General features: G+C 40.7%; 1 protein-coding gene across 1 annotated transcript in view; it reads right to left on the bottom strand.

Annotated features, from left to right (window-relative positions):
- fat2 (FAT atypical cadherin 2) overlaps positions 1–16,471 on the bottom strand; it is a 113,787-nt gene that overhangs the window by 55,889 nt on the left and 41,427 nt on the right. Inside the window, 8 exon segments of the mRNA XM_038699096.1 lie at positions 765–1,154; positions 4,575–4,808; positions 5,929–6,082; positions 8,418–8,617; positions 11,056–11,452; positions 12,331–13,268; positions 13,271–13,915; positions 13,918–15,993. Coding sequence (XP_038555024.1) covers positions 765–1,154; positions 4,575–4,808; positions 5,929–6,082; positions 8,418–8,617; positions 11,056–11,452; positions 12,331–13,268; positions 13,271–13,915; positions 13,918–15,993 — 5,034 coding nt within the window.

Genomic DNA, 16,471 nt, shown 5'->3' with positions numbered 1-16,471 from the left:
TCAGTCCGAGATGGTGATCACCATGTCTCTGCTTTTCAAACATTTAAACTCTCTGCTCTCCCCAAATAATGAAACCTAATGTGGCGGATAGTGATCATTGATAGCAGTTCTTCTGACCAGCTGGCCTTTAATGATTTATTGGCAGTGGGTCGCACACAGTGCAAAAGGAAGACTGCAGTTCACTCCCAAACTCTGCAAGTTTTTAAATCCAGCAGGGGCCGGAGCTTCTGAAAACTATCACTGAAAGTGTCTTTTATAAATAGCGGAAGGACTTAAAGATAACTTACTAACTGTCTCTTAACACGGAGTAAATGAAGACACAGAAGACATTATACAACTGTCTTCACAGGATGAGTGAGTAGAATCCCCATTATATGTGAAATCATCGCAGTACGCCTTAAGGCCCAGTGTGTAGGATTCTGTGGCATCTAACAGTGAGGCTGCAACCAAATGAATACGCCTCACCCACAAAATACACTAAAGGCCCTCTCTAGAGCCAGTGTTTGGTTTGTCCACTGTAGAAACATGCCAGTGCAACATGGACTCCGTGTAAGATGATGCGCCTCCCGAGTATAAATAGCTGTTTCTAATAGAACAGATTCCTATTCCTATTCCACACAGATTCCTATTTTCAGGAGATTTTACACTAATGAAAACATACTTATAAATAATATATTCTATTTCTGCCGGATCCTCCTAAATGTTACACACTGGTCCTGTAAATACAGGAATGTGTAAATGTCATTGACAAAAACTTTTCCAACCTGTCCGTGAGTCCAGCAGGAACCGTCCGCCCTCGTTGCCGGACACGATGCGGTAGACAATGGGATCTGGTCCTCCACCATCCCTAGTCAGGGCAGAGACGCTCAGCACTTCTGACCCGACTGCCAAGGATTCCGGGATCTGAGCGGTGTACTCCGAGTTCAGGAAGACAGGCTGATAGTCGTCAAGTGAGACCACATCCACCGTCACTGAGGCAACGGAATAGAGGTGACGAGGCAGGCCACGATCAGTGGCCTTCACCTTCAGCTCAAAGGTGGGCGGGGAGTCGGAGGTCAGAGGTCGCTCCAGCCGCAGGATCCCCGAAAACTCGTCCAGAGAGAAGTAGCCACTGTCGCCCGCCAGGAGGGAGTATTTCACCTCAGAGTTTATACCTGCCGATGTAAATGATTTTATTTTAACAACATTCGGTACATTTGTTGAAAAAAAAAGACCAATTTAACACTTATAATTTGTCACTTAGTTTGTTTTCAATCATGCAGCGTTGTATACTGGCACTGACAGACGTGCTGCTGAACAACACCTGGATTCTTTTCTGTGAGGGGGAAAACTATTTAGCATTGAAATTGCTACTGTTGTCAAAACCACAGCTGGATTCCCGAAAGGGGTGTGTAGGATTTATGAAGACAAGATAAAACACAGAAAACGAAACACAAACATATCATATATCTTTCAACTGTGTCATTAAAGGATGAAAAAGTGTTGACTTGTTGATGTTGAAGAAACTTTTACCCATGTGCTAAAAACACAGTGATAACAAACAATGAATAATATTCACTGTAAATGTGTAACATATCCTGTAGATGAAGCTGTTTCTACACACAATGCTACTATGTCCACCACAAGCATCTCTGGGGAATTGTGCTCTTGTGAACCCTGATTTTCATGATCCAAATGTTATTGTAATAGTAGATGTAAAAGTAATTAACACCAAATGTGTGACTAGTTTGCTATTCTTACAGTGGGAGTAAAAAAGGTTTGTTTTAAGAGTGGTGCTACCAGAACGCACAACCAAGGTGTTCTGGTGGTGCTAGAGGAAATGACCACCAAAATACATCTGTTCAAAACGATGAATATCCAGAGCACACTTATTGGCAATTTGGTCAGTAGGTGATTAAATATTTTACACTAGATCAAAGTGTCACACAGATAACACAATCGTCTCAATCTGTCGGCCCTGCAGACATGAGGCCAATTAATACACAACTGGTAACACAAGACCAATGATGTTTAATTTACAATTTTTAAACCTGGAGGTCAGAAACTGGGTCACAACAACATATAAATCTAGTTTTATCTCTTATGCAGCCCTGTTAATATTTATTCAGGTGAAACAATCTTAGAACAATAAAAGAGCAGGCCTAAAAATAAATCAGACTATGGCAAGTATTTAAAATTGTTGAGGAAAGACATGATAACAAGCCACACAGGTCAATTGTTCCCCTCTTCCAGTTGATCCATTAAAAATATTCTACACGCCCCTGCAGCTCAGAGACACATATAACCTGTCAGGTTTTAAGGTCACAAGATAAAACACTTGGCAACTGCTGTTTTAGGATAATTACGCTGAATAAATGGAAGAGTGCCATGATTATAGGTCAAACCCAAACAAAGCTTCCACAAACAGATGGTTTGACCTGGAGTCCTGGAGGGAAAATTCACTTCTGCACAGTATTTAGCAAACTAACTGGCCTAAAGACAGCGCTCCAGGCCAAAATTTCAACCCTGCATTTTAGAGCACCTGTGGTAACAATGCATGTTTCTCTCTTTCCTCATGTTTCCTGATGCTGTCTGTGAAATGTCCATTAGAGAGAAAACGCAAAAAAAAAATCTAATCCTGGATAAACTACCCTCCCCCCGCGCGTGAATCAGCATCATCCTTATTTCTGTGTTTGTGAAACCTGCAGTTTGTGTTTTTGTGTTATTTCTAAATGTGTTTGATATATGTATCTTCTGATTTTCTTTTTGGCAAATACAAAAAAAAACGTTATTAGTCATTGTTGTCTGTGAGAAAATTGCCAGTGTAGAGAAAGAGGACAAGCTGCTGCACATCTGAAGGAGTGGCTGACCTGTCTGCTCAGGTTTCCCTACCCAGCTCTGTGTGTGTGTGTGTGTGTGTGGATATTACCTATCTGAATGGCATACAAAAATGTGTGTATGTGTTTTATGTGTTTGTACAGGTAAAATGTTTGTATTCATGGGTGTTTGTGCATTTTTAATTGATCCTCTTGTGAGAACTGTGACTATTCAAGTGTGAATATGTGTGAATATGTGTGAGTGTGTGTGAGTGTGTGTGTGTGTGTGTGTGTGTGTGTCCGGATGAGAACACTTGCCTACACTGACTGAGCTCTGCAACTGGTTTCAGATGAGGATACAGTCTGTTTTTATTTTACTTTTATCTAACTTTACTGTTCTAACACCTAAAAAATACCGAAAGACAATAATTGAAAAAAATATATACAAACACCGAACTGCGTCAGCAAACTTCAACCAGAAGAGAATGGTTCAGATTTTCTCGGTTTTTGATCAGTGCTAAAATGCTGAAGTAATACAAAAGTGTGACTGCGCACACAGACAGAATGACGGATTTCTGTGAGCGAGATTAAAACAAGAAGCTTTTATAAATCACATGAAACAGAAAGAAAAACAAAGTAACACAATGGAAACAAAGAAGAAAAAACAGCAGTTTCACTACTACTGAACTAAACTAAGAGCCTTTGTGAGTTTATTTCAGCTGACATTATTCTTATTATTGTGAGGAGAGTTTGAAGCCTGTGTGTCTCAATGTTTATGTAACACCTAAGCAAATGCTATGCAGGCGAAGGACAATCTGTTCAGTAATCCTAAGTAATTGTTTGTCTTTTTAGTACCTGTCCCTAGGGATGGCGATGTTTGTTTGTCCTTACGTTACAGCAGCTCTGTGAGGCTGTACTGAGCGACAGAGGTACTCTGAAGTAAATGCTATTGTCAGCATGCTAACAATGACAATACCATCGTACTGATTTGCAGTTTTAATTGCATAATGTAGGGATGAAGTACAAATGGGAGGGACCAACTGGAAGAATTTCAGCCTGAAATTGATAAGGGTTGATCAGAAGTTGCTATATTTATTTGAAAATCTTATCATGTTAGCATGCTAGAATTTGCTAATTAGCTCTAGGCACAAAGTACAAATGAGACCGATGGTGATGTAATTAGTTTAGCACATGTTCGACCTGATGGTGATGATGAGAAGCCAGAGTATCACCTAAGTGAATGCAATTCATCCTGAGGGAGACATGAATGTTAGAACCAGATTTCATGGCAATCCATCTCTAAAGCCACTCCTCTGGTGTGGCTAAAAACACAAGACACAACTGAACACACTTACGCACACAACATCCAGAAGAAGCCAGAAAATGTTAAATTACTGTGACCCTAATGAGTCTAGCAAGATGCTTTTGCTGCCAGGGTTAAGGGTTAAAATCCATGTGCAGCAAACAGTGCTGGAGTGACACAGTGAAGAGGTATCAGGTGGGCGTTTCACACAGCAAAACTCTCTTTGGAATAGCTTAGTCTTTTATTATTCTAGAATTAGTAATACCACATTCATACACACTGTTCTGTACACAGACAAAGGCAAGCCTGTGCATTTGGCTTAAGTAGGTTTAAGTATTGCTGATACCAGGACTAAGGGGTTGTCACAACATGTTCTGACCTGACAGAAATAATATAATGTTCTCTCTTGTCTTTTTGTGTTGTAACTCAAATTTGCTTGTTCGCAGCACCCATAATGAGATTTGAACTCAGCTTACCAGTGTCTGGGTCCTTGGCGTATATGACAGCGATGGGAGTTCGGACGGTCGTGTTGTCAAACACGGTGACCTCGTAGTGACTGGAAGAGAAGCGAGGTGGGTTGTCGTTCATGTCCTGGATCTTCAACAGTATGTCTGCCTGACATGACTGTCCCCCGCCGTCCGTAGCCTTGGCCACCAGGTTGTACTCAACCTCCTTCTCCCGGTCTAACACAGCCAGAGAAAACAGCTCACCTGGGGAACGGAAATGGACACCATAATAAACCACAAAATTAGTTTGTCTTCTGATTTGTAATTTTTCTATGACACAATTAAACACAATAATAATCAGAAGAATACTTAGAGAGAGCCTTTGTCATATTGGCATCATGATGATGTTAGCATCTTATCTTTACCATGAAATGTTTCGTATATTAGCTTGCTAGCATGCCACATTTAGGTTTAGATGTCAAGTTTAGGAATGAGGGGAAAGTCACTAAGGTTACATAATTTAAAATTTAAGTTTATGGATCAACAAATAGTACAAGTCCTATTGTCCTGTAATACATAGACTATTATGCACACCATTAGCATGTAAATATGCACTGTTGACAATAGCAAACCTGTGCTGCACCATAGACTTTGTATATGTAACTGTGCTTTTCCAGAGAATAGCTCCAAAAAGACGCATGGATTCTAGACAAGAGTAGATGGTACAAAAATGTCTCTGATAAATGAGCAACTAAGCTATTATGACTGACTACCGCTAGGATGTTCCTGGCTGGTTGACGTGTTAGCAGAAGTTTGCTAACTAGCCTTCCTGGTATTAACATATTTTAATAAGTGTAAAGTGCTATTGTTTATTATATTTAGCATGCCACCCCGCTATATTAGTATTACTTTAAAAGTCCAGCTAAGACTGTTCTAAATCTAGTCGTTAAGTGTTGGACAGGTGGACATTTCGACCTGTTGTGGCTCTAAATGAAGCTGGAGCATTCATCCTTTGGGATCTGGTCGTTGTCAAGATATTTCAATCTGTACCAAAGTTTTGGGCCCCCCAACAAACTGACTTACATTGGTGGTATCTACAACATCTATGTTAGTATGGCTAAAAACTGTCTAATATCTTCCAGGCAATTGGATGGCCCTGAAGACATAAGAGAAAGATGTTATGATAGAAACAAAGCATAGGGGATGTCAATGAGATGCAGCTGAAAATGTGAAAAAAAGAAATAATAGAAATGTTTTTGGCTCTTTTCAGCACAGAGCCTTTCTGAGCAACTGCGGCGTGCCGATGATATCGCCAACTCAAACACTCAGTGCAGCTCACTAAGAGGGAGCACTTGTGTTTGACCCCAAACAGACACCATCATACCTGTCCTGTGGTCGAGATGGAACTTGTCTGCGTCAGGACCGTGGAGGGTGTAGGAGATTTGGCCATTAGCTCCCACGTCTGGATCTGAAGCCGAAACCTTCAGCACAAACAGGCTGGGGGGCGAGTTTTCCATCACCGCCTCCGTGTACACCAGCTGGAACAGGAGGATAATAACAATAATCAGGCCAACATTTGCATACCACTTTTCTCAGTGAAGCTACTAAGTGCTGGATAAATAAAAGGACGCACCTATTAGGCTCTAGTAATGAAGAGAAAAAGGGGATTTAAACATTTAAGTGCCGGTCAAAATTCATTATTAGAAGCAACTGATCTTTACCTCAAGGGTTACTTTCAATTTTTCTTAGTTTTGCTGTAGAGCCACTAACAGAAAAACAGTTCCCACAAGGTAGTCAACATTACCGGGTGGCAGTAGCACAAGTGGCGGAGCGGGCCATTAATCATAAGGTTAGTGGTTCAATTCCCATGTTTTCACATATTTTAAGTTGCTTTGGACGAAGGTGCCAAATGAATGTAAGGGGGCTTTCACACCTGAAAGTCCTCACCAAGGTCCTCACCAAGGTTCATGTTTTGATACATTTTGATACATTCGATTAGTTTTACTTTGGTTTCACACTGCATTTCTGCGACCGCACTAAAGACTTTACATGACAGACTTGCATGCTGTTGTCATCATCTATGCGGGCTGAGTCTCCCTATACTTGACATTGATTGGTTTATTCAACAGTTCAGTGGGTATCTTTGACAAGAATGAATGAAGAAAAAATTAACATATGCATATTTGCCTCCACTATATTGTTATTATTATGGCATTACTACCTGCAGCACCAACTATACTGAAGGCTAGTCACAATTAAACGTTCTTGTTGTGCGAACATTATAACGTCGCCAACAGGACAGGAGGAGAGACTAAAGGGATGGGTGGCAGTGTGCTTCTATTATGTCCCTCTGTTTGAAAAGATCTGTCATGGGAGATTTATAATTGTGTTGTCATTTCTCCGTGCATTTGTTTGTTTCCGGTTTGTACGGCAAACGCCGACTTCCTGGTAATGGTCTGAAAGTCCGAACCATCTAAAAAATGCTTTCACACCAGAAATGAACCGAACCATGGTTCAGTTTGATCCGGGCCGAGACTACCACTTTTCGTTGGACCAAATTTCATCTGTTTGGTCCGGACTGTGGTCCAGGGGAGGTTTCACACCTGTATTTTTGGTTCGAACCATACAAGGTAGGTGTGAAAGCCCCCTTAGTCAGTTTTTGGTACATATTCATTCATGAATAGGTGTTTGTCAAAAAGAGAAAATCCGAACTAAATCAAACCCAATCATGTTTAAAATATTATTTTTTATTCAAATTTAAAAACTTATTTTTTTACTATGACATCAGATAAAATTCAAAGTGTGTCCACTCAAATTGGCCACAATTAAGTTTTAAGATAAATTTCTGTCAAATCAAATCTCACTATGAAGGCAAATGTTTGCATAACTATTTTCATGTCATTTCTATGGCATTTTTATGCCGTTACAGCATCACATTTTGATCATTTTAAAAGGTATACTACAATTTCAGGTCAAATTTGAATGAACTACATAAAGGTACGTTGTTTTTTACTATTACTTATGCAAGAATTTCCTCAACTGGGGTTAGTTTTTTTATCCTCTTGTCATCTTTGAACCTTGCTGTCAGAAATCAGTACATTAACAATGTTCAGGTGGTTCTTGATCTAAAAGTCTGTGTCTTACTCCATTAAGAAATTCCTGGTTGTTAGGAAAAAACAAACTCTGTTTACACTTGACAACATGACAATAGTGCTACATTTCTTATTTGGAGGCCTTCCTCTCAGAATTGATATTGACATGTTTTTGTGTTGTGTGGAGGCTGCAGAATGAAATATGAATGGAGAAATGTCTGACTGCCGCCACTGCAGATTTGGATGTACTGTTTTCAGTTCTGTTCTATAGGTCAGTACATGAGGGGGGTTATAGTTTGGAAGAATTCTATCCTGAATACTAAATATAAAAAATTACTTCATTAAGATAGTAAAGTCTTTACAATACAGGTTAGTGAAGGTTGACCAATATTTGATAGCAGTTTTAAAATGTAACCATTTTAATGGAAAAAACCTGTGTCCTTAATTTGTTCTTCACCAAAATGCTCAATGAACCCAGACTAATGAGATTCTTTATTAGAGTAGGAGGCACTGTGAGGCAGACAGGTGCAGTTTTGCTTGTAAATGAAGACTTAATATGCAGAGGAATACTGTCGGTAAAATTAAAGGTGCGAAAATGTTTAAAGACAAAATAGAATTTTGGGAAACAGTTTGCAGTGGCCAGCAAGACTATTGAACGAAGAAGCTCCCTGGTGGCAGTGTGTTTCACAAGCTGTTAACTTTCAATGGATAAATAAAGACAATGTGATGCTTTAATCAATATGATCTGTGAAAGGATGAAATAAACCGTGTCTTTCCTCACCTGCTCACACAGTGGACTGTTATCATTGATGTCCAGCACGTGGACCTCCACCATAACCGGAGCCTCAAACTTCCCATCAGTGGCCGTGACTTTGAGTGTGTATCTGTCTTTGGTCTCTCTGTCCAGAGGTTCCTTCACAATCAAACCCCACTCGCCCTCGTCCTCCTGGATGATGGCAAACTGGCCCAAAGGGTCCCCATCTGCATGTGTGATGAAGACCTGAGTTAACTACTTATACATTTTCTGAGGTCATGTCTTGTGCATTTTTTGGGGTAATCATGAAAACATTTTTAGTATTCCACTAGCGCAGAAAATGATCGCGTTCATTATCGACTAATCTGAAGATCATTTTCTAGATAAATTGATTAGCCGTTTGGTTTGTAAAACAGAACACTGTGAAAACTTTCCATCACGGTATCCTAGAGCACAAACGGGTGTCCTTACACAGTCCAAAACATTCAATTTACTATAATGTAAGATGGGAAACCTGGAACCATCAATTGTTTGCTGTTTTGCTTGAAAATATGACTTTAAAATGATGGCAATTTTCTCAATCAATACACTTTGACTACTTTTGGGCCTACAGCAATAAATACATTCATAAATATGTAAATGAAAAAGTGTGTGTTTGTCTCGGTTGTTGTGTGTCTGTTGAATTGTTGCTTTGTTTTTGTCTTTCCCAAAATTGTAATGTCTTTGATTTCTCTCTTGTTTTTGTTATTTATCTGCCGTATATCATTTTGAGTTTCTTATTGGTTGTGTTGAGTGTTTGCACTCATTATAGTGTCTCACTAACATTCCATTACCTTCCGAGTAATATAAAGGATTTTATTAAATACAACAGGGTCTTTGGTATTGAGTTTCGATGCCATGTTGTTCTTGATGAATAATTCAGTAATTTCTGTTTGCCATCCTGATATGTTGGATTGTGGGGTTATGTTTTAACATTAGGCTGACTCACCTGGGTACTTAGCATGTTATAGTTTTCTTCCTTTTCTTACAAATTACAAAACTCTGACAGCTGACACTGGCTGGTGAGTATGACCATGAGTCTGTAGGTTACAGCAGATTCCATTACACTCAGCCAACTGCCTGTTTGACCGGATCAGATACTATAAGCTGAAAGAGCCATTATAGACGTTGAGCCTGCTCACTGAACAAATGTTTCAACCTCCACAAGGAAACTGTTTGAATTATTTTCGTCAAAAGTTGCTAAAGAAGTCTTGTAACGGATATCACAAGTCAGTCACAATTGAGATGCTGGTTTGCTTTGGCAGTGACAAAATACTCATTGACTACTACATCCAGCCTGCAGCACTATGATATGTATAGCTGATATACCTAAATTAAATGTAGATTAACTTTACAGATTATTGTTGGCTGATTCTGGGGTTTTTGGAGTGAAGCTGCTGATACTTGTAGTAGTAAGTCCCCCAAGAAGTTTACTCTTAGCATTGCAGAAAAGCCCCTGAAACCTAATTTAGCTCACCCAAATGGAAATAACAAAAGTGACACTTTCAAAATCTGCATATTTATGTCAGATAATTAGGAAAGTTGCTGCATTTTCATATATGCACGGGCAAATTTCTGGGGGGGGGATATCAAAGGGGTTGTAAATATTTCTCTTCATGTTGTTCTGAAATGTCTTAAATAGTATGCATGATCGCTTTCAGATTGATTTCTCCTGTGAAATCCAAGTAAAAGATTAACCACATACCACAAGCTCACATCTTCTGAAGTAATTTCACAATGATATGGCAAATATTACCTTAAAAATAAAGACAAATTGTGTGCCAAAATGTCCTCTGTATTGTTGAGAATGTGAGTTGTTTACAAAACTTGAGAAGGAGTTTACATTGCACAGCTACACACACATTTTTCATATGGAGAAGTCCATAAAACAGCATTTAGATCACCACACAGTGAGAAAAAATTCAGGTCACATCGGGGGGTCAAGACCTTAGTGTTTCTAAAATCCTGGCTACAGCCCTGAAGAAAAGTTACTGAAAATCACAGCATGAATTTTAAATTTTGTTGTGTCACGCAACCCTGAATAAATAAAATCCTCACATCAATCATTCTTGTGGTTTTAATATCTAACATTTGCTTCTGTTTTTGTTTCGTTTTGACAAGCCAGCATCAGCATCAGCCAAACCCTACCATTTATAAATAATTCCAATGCAAATGTTCCTCTGTTGCACTATCCAAAAACAATGTTATGACAGCAAGCTCCTTTAGAACGGTCCAGCTTTAACTGTCTGGAGGAAAATGGAGGATTTGCATTAATTTAAGGCTTTGTTTTTGTTTGTAGCTGCAAGGCATCCAGTTGGTACTCTTGTCTCATCGGCTTGTCAACCTGCTTCTCTTTGTGATCAATCTGTGGTTGAATAGGAAACTATCATGGCTCTGTTGAGGGCGATTAATAAAGATTTAATTTCCCCTCATTATGTCTAGATAAATCCCACAGTGTAGCAAATCTTCAACGGGACAGTAATTTGGCTGATAAAGATTCTCACATTCTCACAAATGAGAATATGAGCGACACACACAGTTACGCAAGTTTCAAACAAACCTAATGACATTCACAGGCTTCAATCTGTGAACACACACTCATAAATACAAATTTAGAAAAACTCACCTGTGATGTAACACGTCACAAGGCGGTTCTCCAGTGACACGTCAGCATCAACGGTCGTCATGGAGATAATGACTTCACCAGGGCTGCTGTTCTCCACCACCGAGCCGCGGTACACATCATCAGAGAACTTTGGCGGATTGTCGTTCTCGTCAGTCACTGTCACCTCCACCAGGACGCTGGACGACAGCTTGATGTCGCCGCCGTGGTCTATGGCGACCACGTTAAACCTGTAAACCCTGGTTGCCTCACAGTCCGTCTCCTGTATTGTGGTGATCCAGCCGCTGTCTCCATCGATGGAGAATACCTCTGTGATGTCCGCTGTGGTGTCATCAGGTAGAGACTCCAAGCTGTAGGTCACAAGACCATTGCTGTCTGTGTCCGGATCATTGGCAGTCACCTGCAAAATCAGGAGAATATGAAAAATACTTTCACTTTACTAGTTTCACGAATTAGTCTAAAATGGATATCCCTATTTCTCTCCTTGCAATCACTGTAATAGCAGAGCAGGTATTTCTCGCACAACTTCATCTACTTCCAAGGTGTATGGAGATGGGGAAAAGACTGAAGAGGTCAAAACTCCAGCAACACAGTATACGGAACAACGTTATTGTATATATTATTTATAGGCAAATGTATTTTGGCTTGTGGCCTTCATCAGGGTCATCCCTTTATCCTTGCCGTCACAACCAATGAATAGTTCATTTTTATTGAGTGGTTGTTAACACAATTTATGTAACTTTTGAGTTACATAAATTGTTTGAATAAGTGCTGATATTGGATTTCATTTTCATGTAACTTCCAGTAATGGTGGCTTTGCTTCGAATTTGTTACTTTTATAGTTTTCTTTCTACCAGAAATTCCTGATATTACTGATACTGATCTAACTAGGAGGCTGACGAGAAGGTTTTTCTCACCTGAATGACTGCAATTACTTGCCTACATGTCAAGTTACCTTTTCATTGCACACAAAGATGAAACTGATCTTGTTCTTTTATTTAACTTCTGATTATTGTATTTTTTCCAATGTTCCACGTAAGAAAATAATGAATAAATTGTATTGACCACTTCCAGTACACAGCTAGTAAAAGCAGTTAAAAGTTGGATGTTGTCTATCTGTACCAATTTAACCTTTTGCTTAAATTTAGGCTGGATAACACATTTTATTTTAGCTTAAGCAAAAAGTACCGACCTCACACTGTTATATTCCTCCAGTCCACACTGAATATCAGCTAGTTTCAATGAGATTCCAATGAATCAAGAAGTTCTTTATCTCACCTGAATAACAGTGGTTCCAGCAGGCATGTTTTCAGCCAGGAAAGCCTTGTATGGGTTTGCATCAAACATTGGCTGGTTATCATTCACATCTTGGACCTGGATGCTGATTGACACCAGTGATGCAACATCAGTCCCATTGTGGCTCCCCTGAGCCATCACATCTATCTGATACCATTTTGTCTTTTCATGATCGATGGTCTTCTGCAACAGCAAAGTTCCACTTTCTTTGTCCAAACTGAACACTTTGTCTTTGTTGCTTTCCACAGTGTTTCCATTTACCAGGCTGTAAATAAGGGGCATTTCAGAGTCCGCCCTCACAGAGCCTATCTCTGTCCCTATGGGGATGTCCTCTGCAGCTGAGAAAGTGTAGAGAGGCTCTGAGAACTTTGGGAGAGGAACCTCTGGAGGAACCACTTTGACCTGAACAGGGACTGTGGAGTTATAGAAAGGAAGACTGCCGTCGCGAGCTTTGACTTTGAAGTTGAAGATCCTGTTCTCCATGCCAACAAGACTCTCTTTGACACTCACTACTCCAGTGAAAGGGTTGATCTCGATAATGTCTTCGGTCACCTCTTCGGCTTCATCTACTGTGTAGGTGACGTCTGCATTTTTGCCATCATCTGCATCATATGCCATGATTTGAATGACAGGGGAGCCTTTATTTAGAGTAGACTGAATTGAAACCTGGTATTCTGATGCTTTGAACTGAGGAACGTTGTCATTTTCATCTGTGAGAATAATCTTCACTGTGCAAAAGGCCACTTTTCCGCCGCCATCTTTTGCCATCACTTTGATAGCTATGACTCTCTGGCCCGGGTTCTCTCTGTCCAGTGGTTGTGTCGTAACAATCTGCCCACCATTGTCAATGGCAAATTTCTCATCAGCAAGTTTGTTTATGATGGTGTAGTCAACACTGCCATATGGCCCATCGTCAGGTCAATGGCCGCTAATCGGATCACACGGGTTCCTGCCTCTGCATTTTCAGCCAGCTCTGCTTCATAGATGCTCTGCTTGAAGTATGGACTATGCCTATTGCTGTTCATCATCTCAATATTGACTGGTGCTGTTTTCTGAAACACTCCGTCGGACACAGCCACTGTCAGGTTGAAGTAAGGATCCAGATTCCTCTTGCAGACATTAGAAAAGGAGATGATTCCTGAGGATTCATTGATGTTGAAGTACCGGCCTTCATTCCCTGAGAGAATTTTGTACTTGAGGTTGTTCAGGTCCCCAGTGTCAGGATCTGAAGCTTGGATTTTGATGACTATGTGGCCACACTTTGCCATTTCATCCAGTGTGGCTTCATACTGGGAGCTGACGAAGTCTGGTGGGTTGTCGTTGACATCAGTGATATTTACGAAGACATAGGCTTCACTACTAAGAGGAACTGTGCCATTGTCAGTTGCTCTGATTTTCAAATTAAAGTTTTTTGTGTTTTCATGGTCCAGCAACTGTTTTGTGACAATCAACCCACTATGATCTACCTCAAAGAAATCAGTCTCGTTCCTCTCTGTTTTCACCACCTGAAAGGTAAGATCTCTATTTCTGCCAGAGTCCCTATCAGAGGCAGAAAGTTGTATCACAAGGTGCCAACTGGGAGCCCCTCAGCAATGTTAACAGAGTGTGTTAGCTTTGAGAAAACTGGTGCATTATCATTCACATCTTCTACTTCTACTTCAATGGAGGCCTCTGAAAAAGCTCCAGTAACAGAGTCAGTAGCTCGAACTGTCAACACATGCATGGTTTGGCTCTCGTAGTCGAGGGGGTTTGTGACTGTCAACACACCAGTTTTGAAATCAATGTGAAAGTGTTTTGAGGCATTTTCCTCTTCAAGGTTGTAGATGAGACGATAGCCCTCTGGATTCCTGGCCTGGACGTGTAAGATGGTAGTGAATGGGGGGACATTTTCGGGAACTTTCAGGGGATACAGAAGGGTCTGGAAAACTGGGTTGGTTTGATTCCTCACTTGAATACTGAGCTGTGCCATTGTGCTGTGACTGGGCTGACCCTCATCTATAGCCAACACTGTCAACACATACTTATTCAGAGCTTCGAAATCAAGAGGCCTTTGGAGGGAAACATCCCCTACATCAGGATCTATCCTGAAGAGGTCGTAGTCCTCCTCCAGTGAGTACATGATGGATCCATTCTCTCCCAGATCTCTATCAATCGCAGTTGCTTGATACAAAACATCTCCTGGCTCAGAGGCTTCAGAAATCATCATTGAAAAGGGCAAGTTCAGAAACTGTGGAAAGTTGTCATTGACATCATCTATAAAAACCTTAACCTGGGTTGTAGCTGTCCTAGGCGGTGTTCTCATGTCTTGTACCTTCACCACAACGTCATAAACATCTTGTTCCTCTCTGTCAAAAGGGATACCTGTTGTTTCAAGAATGCCTGATGTCTCGGAAATTGCAAACTTTCCCATTGGGTTTATCACAGAATATAAAAGAGGCTCATTTAAATAACAACCTGTGGTTTTGAGTGCCGTCAAAGTTTTGACTGTCTTTAGGTTTTCTGTAATGCTTACTGAATACGCTTTCTGGTCAAATCCAAGATCGCTGGCTGTTAGGTTTGTTACGTTTACCTTGACGACAGCTGAGTCTTTGTAGAGGCCGTCAGAGGCTTTGACAACCAGTTGATAAAATGGTCTAAATTCAGACACATTGCTCACGGTGATGACTCCAGTATTGGGGTGAATTGAAAAGGCATTGTGACGATTCCCCTCGGTGATGCTGTATGAGACTGCTGAGTCAGCATCATGGGCCATGACGCGCACAACCTCTGCATCCCTGACAGCTGGGAATATGATGGATGGCTCATACACAGGCGTAGTGAATTGTGGTGGGCAGTCATTCAGGTCCAGAACACGAACAGTGACCTTGGCAGGGTCTGTTGCATAAAACAATGGCTCCCCTGAGTCCTTCACCTGCACGGTGAAGTGATACTCTGCCTTGGTTTCAAAGTCAACTGGTGAAATTAAAGAGATAGTGCCCATACTTGAGTCTATCTTGAAGACGTTGAGGGCCTCCGGTTCAAGGATCTGATACGCCAGCAGGGAATTTGCATCTCTGTCTGCATCTGACGCCTGGATGACCAGAGGGGTGTTTCTTTCTCCCATAACCATGCTGTTGATGTGAGCTGACTCACTTATTTGCCCCAGGTACTCCCTTTGCTGAAAAATGGGTGCGTTGTCATTCTCGTCAATCACGTAGATGTAAACGAGAGTCTTGGACGAGGCTCCAGCTGTGGTGGAAGCTGTAACTTGGAGCTTGTAAGAGGCACAGTTCTCGAAATCAAGGTGCTTCTGGACTGAAATCAACCCACTGTAGGGGTTGATATGGAATGTTGCATTTAGATTACCACTTTCTATCCCATAATGCACTGCAGCGGGGCTGGAGGCTGTGATGGTGACCACTGGTGTTCCAAGTGTGCTCAATTCACTGATCTCTGTTAGGTATTCATCTGAGGGGAAGGTAGGTGGGGTTTGGTCGGATATGCGGATGTGGATGTGGACGGAGCAGAGGTCACTGCGCTGAGGGAAGCCCTGGTCTGTGGCCTTTACTGTCAAGTGGAACTGGTCCTGAGGCTGAAGGTCCAAAGGTTTAGACACACTGATGGAGCCCAGCTCTGGATCTATGGAGAAGATGTTGTCGATATTCCCTGCAGAGAGAAAGGAAATTGTTTAATTTGTTACAATAATTATCATGCCATAGACTTGAAGGTCTGTAACTGAAATCCTTCTTTGATGCTTTGTGCTGACAGTGTTCAGGATTCCACACTCTTGATTGATTTCATGTCCTACATAACTGTCTTACAGGTTTGCATTAGATCACATCCAGTTTTAATAATAACATATTTGTTATTATAACAAACCATTTAAATGCTATTTATCTACTATTCAGTCCTTAACTGTTATTTTCCTAAAAGGAACCGTTTGACATTTGAGAATATAATTTGGTTTTGTGCTGAGAGAAAGGGAAAATGAACTATTCCTAAAAAGTAAAATAAAATTGATCTGATAATAGTTTCAGATAACTTGAATGGTTTTCGAAATTAACTTGTGTAAACATTTTTATAGTACCATTTTCTTGATTTTACCCCAGTGATAAGGAAGAGTAACAGCTCTTGAAGGCTGAAT

The sequence above is a fragment of the Micropterus salmoides genome, unplaced genomic scaffold (assembly GCF_014851395.1).
Source record: "Micropterus salmoides isolate LMB-PRFRI ecotype aquatic unplaced genomic scaffold, ASM1485139v1 Ms_hic_scaffold_5, whole genome shotgun sequence".
NCBI lineage: Eukaryota > Metazoa > Chordata > Actinopteri > Centrarchiformes > Centrarchidae > Micropterus > Micropterus salmoides.
The sequence above is the reverse complement of the archived record's forward strand: the minus strand, read 5'-3'. Positions and strand labels throughout refer to the sequence as shown.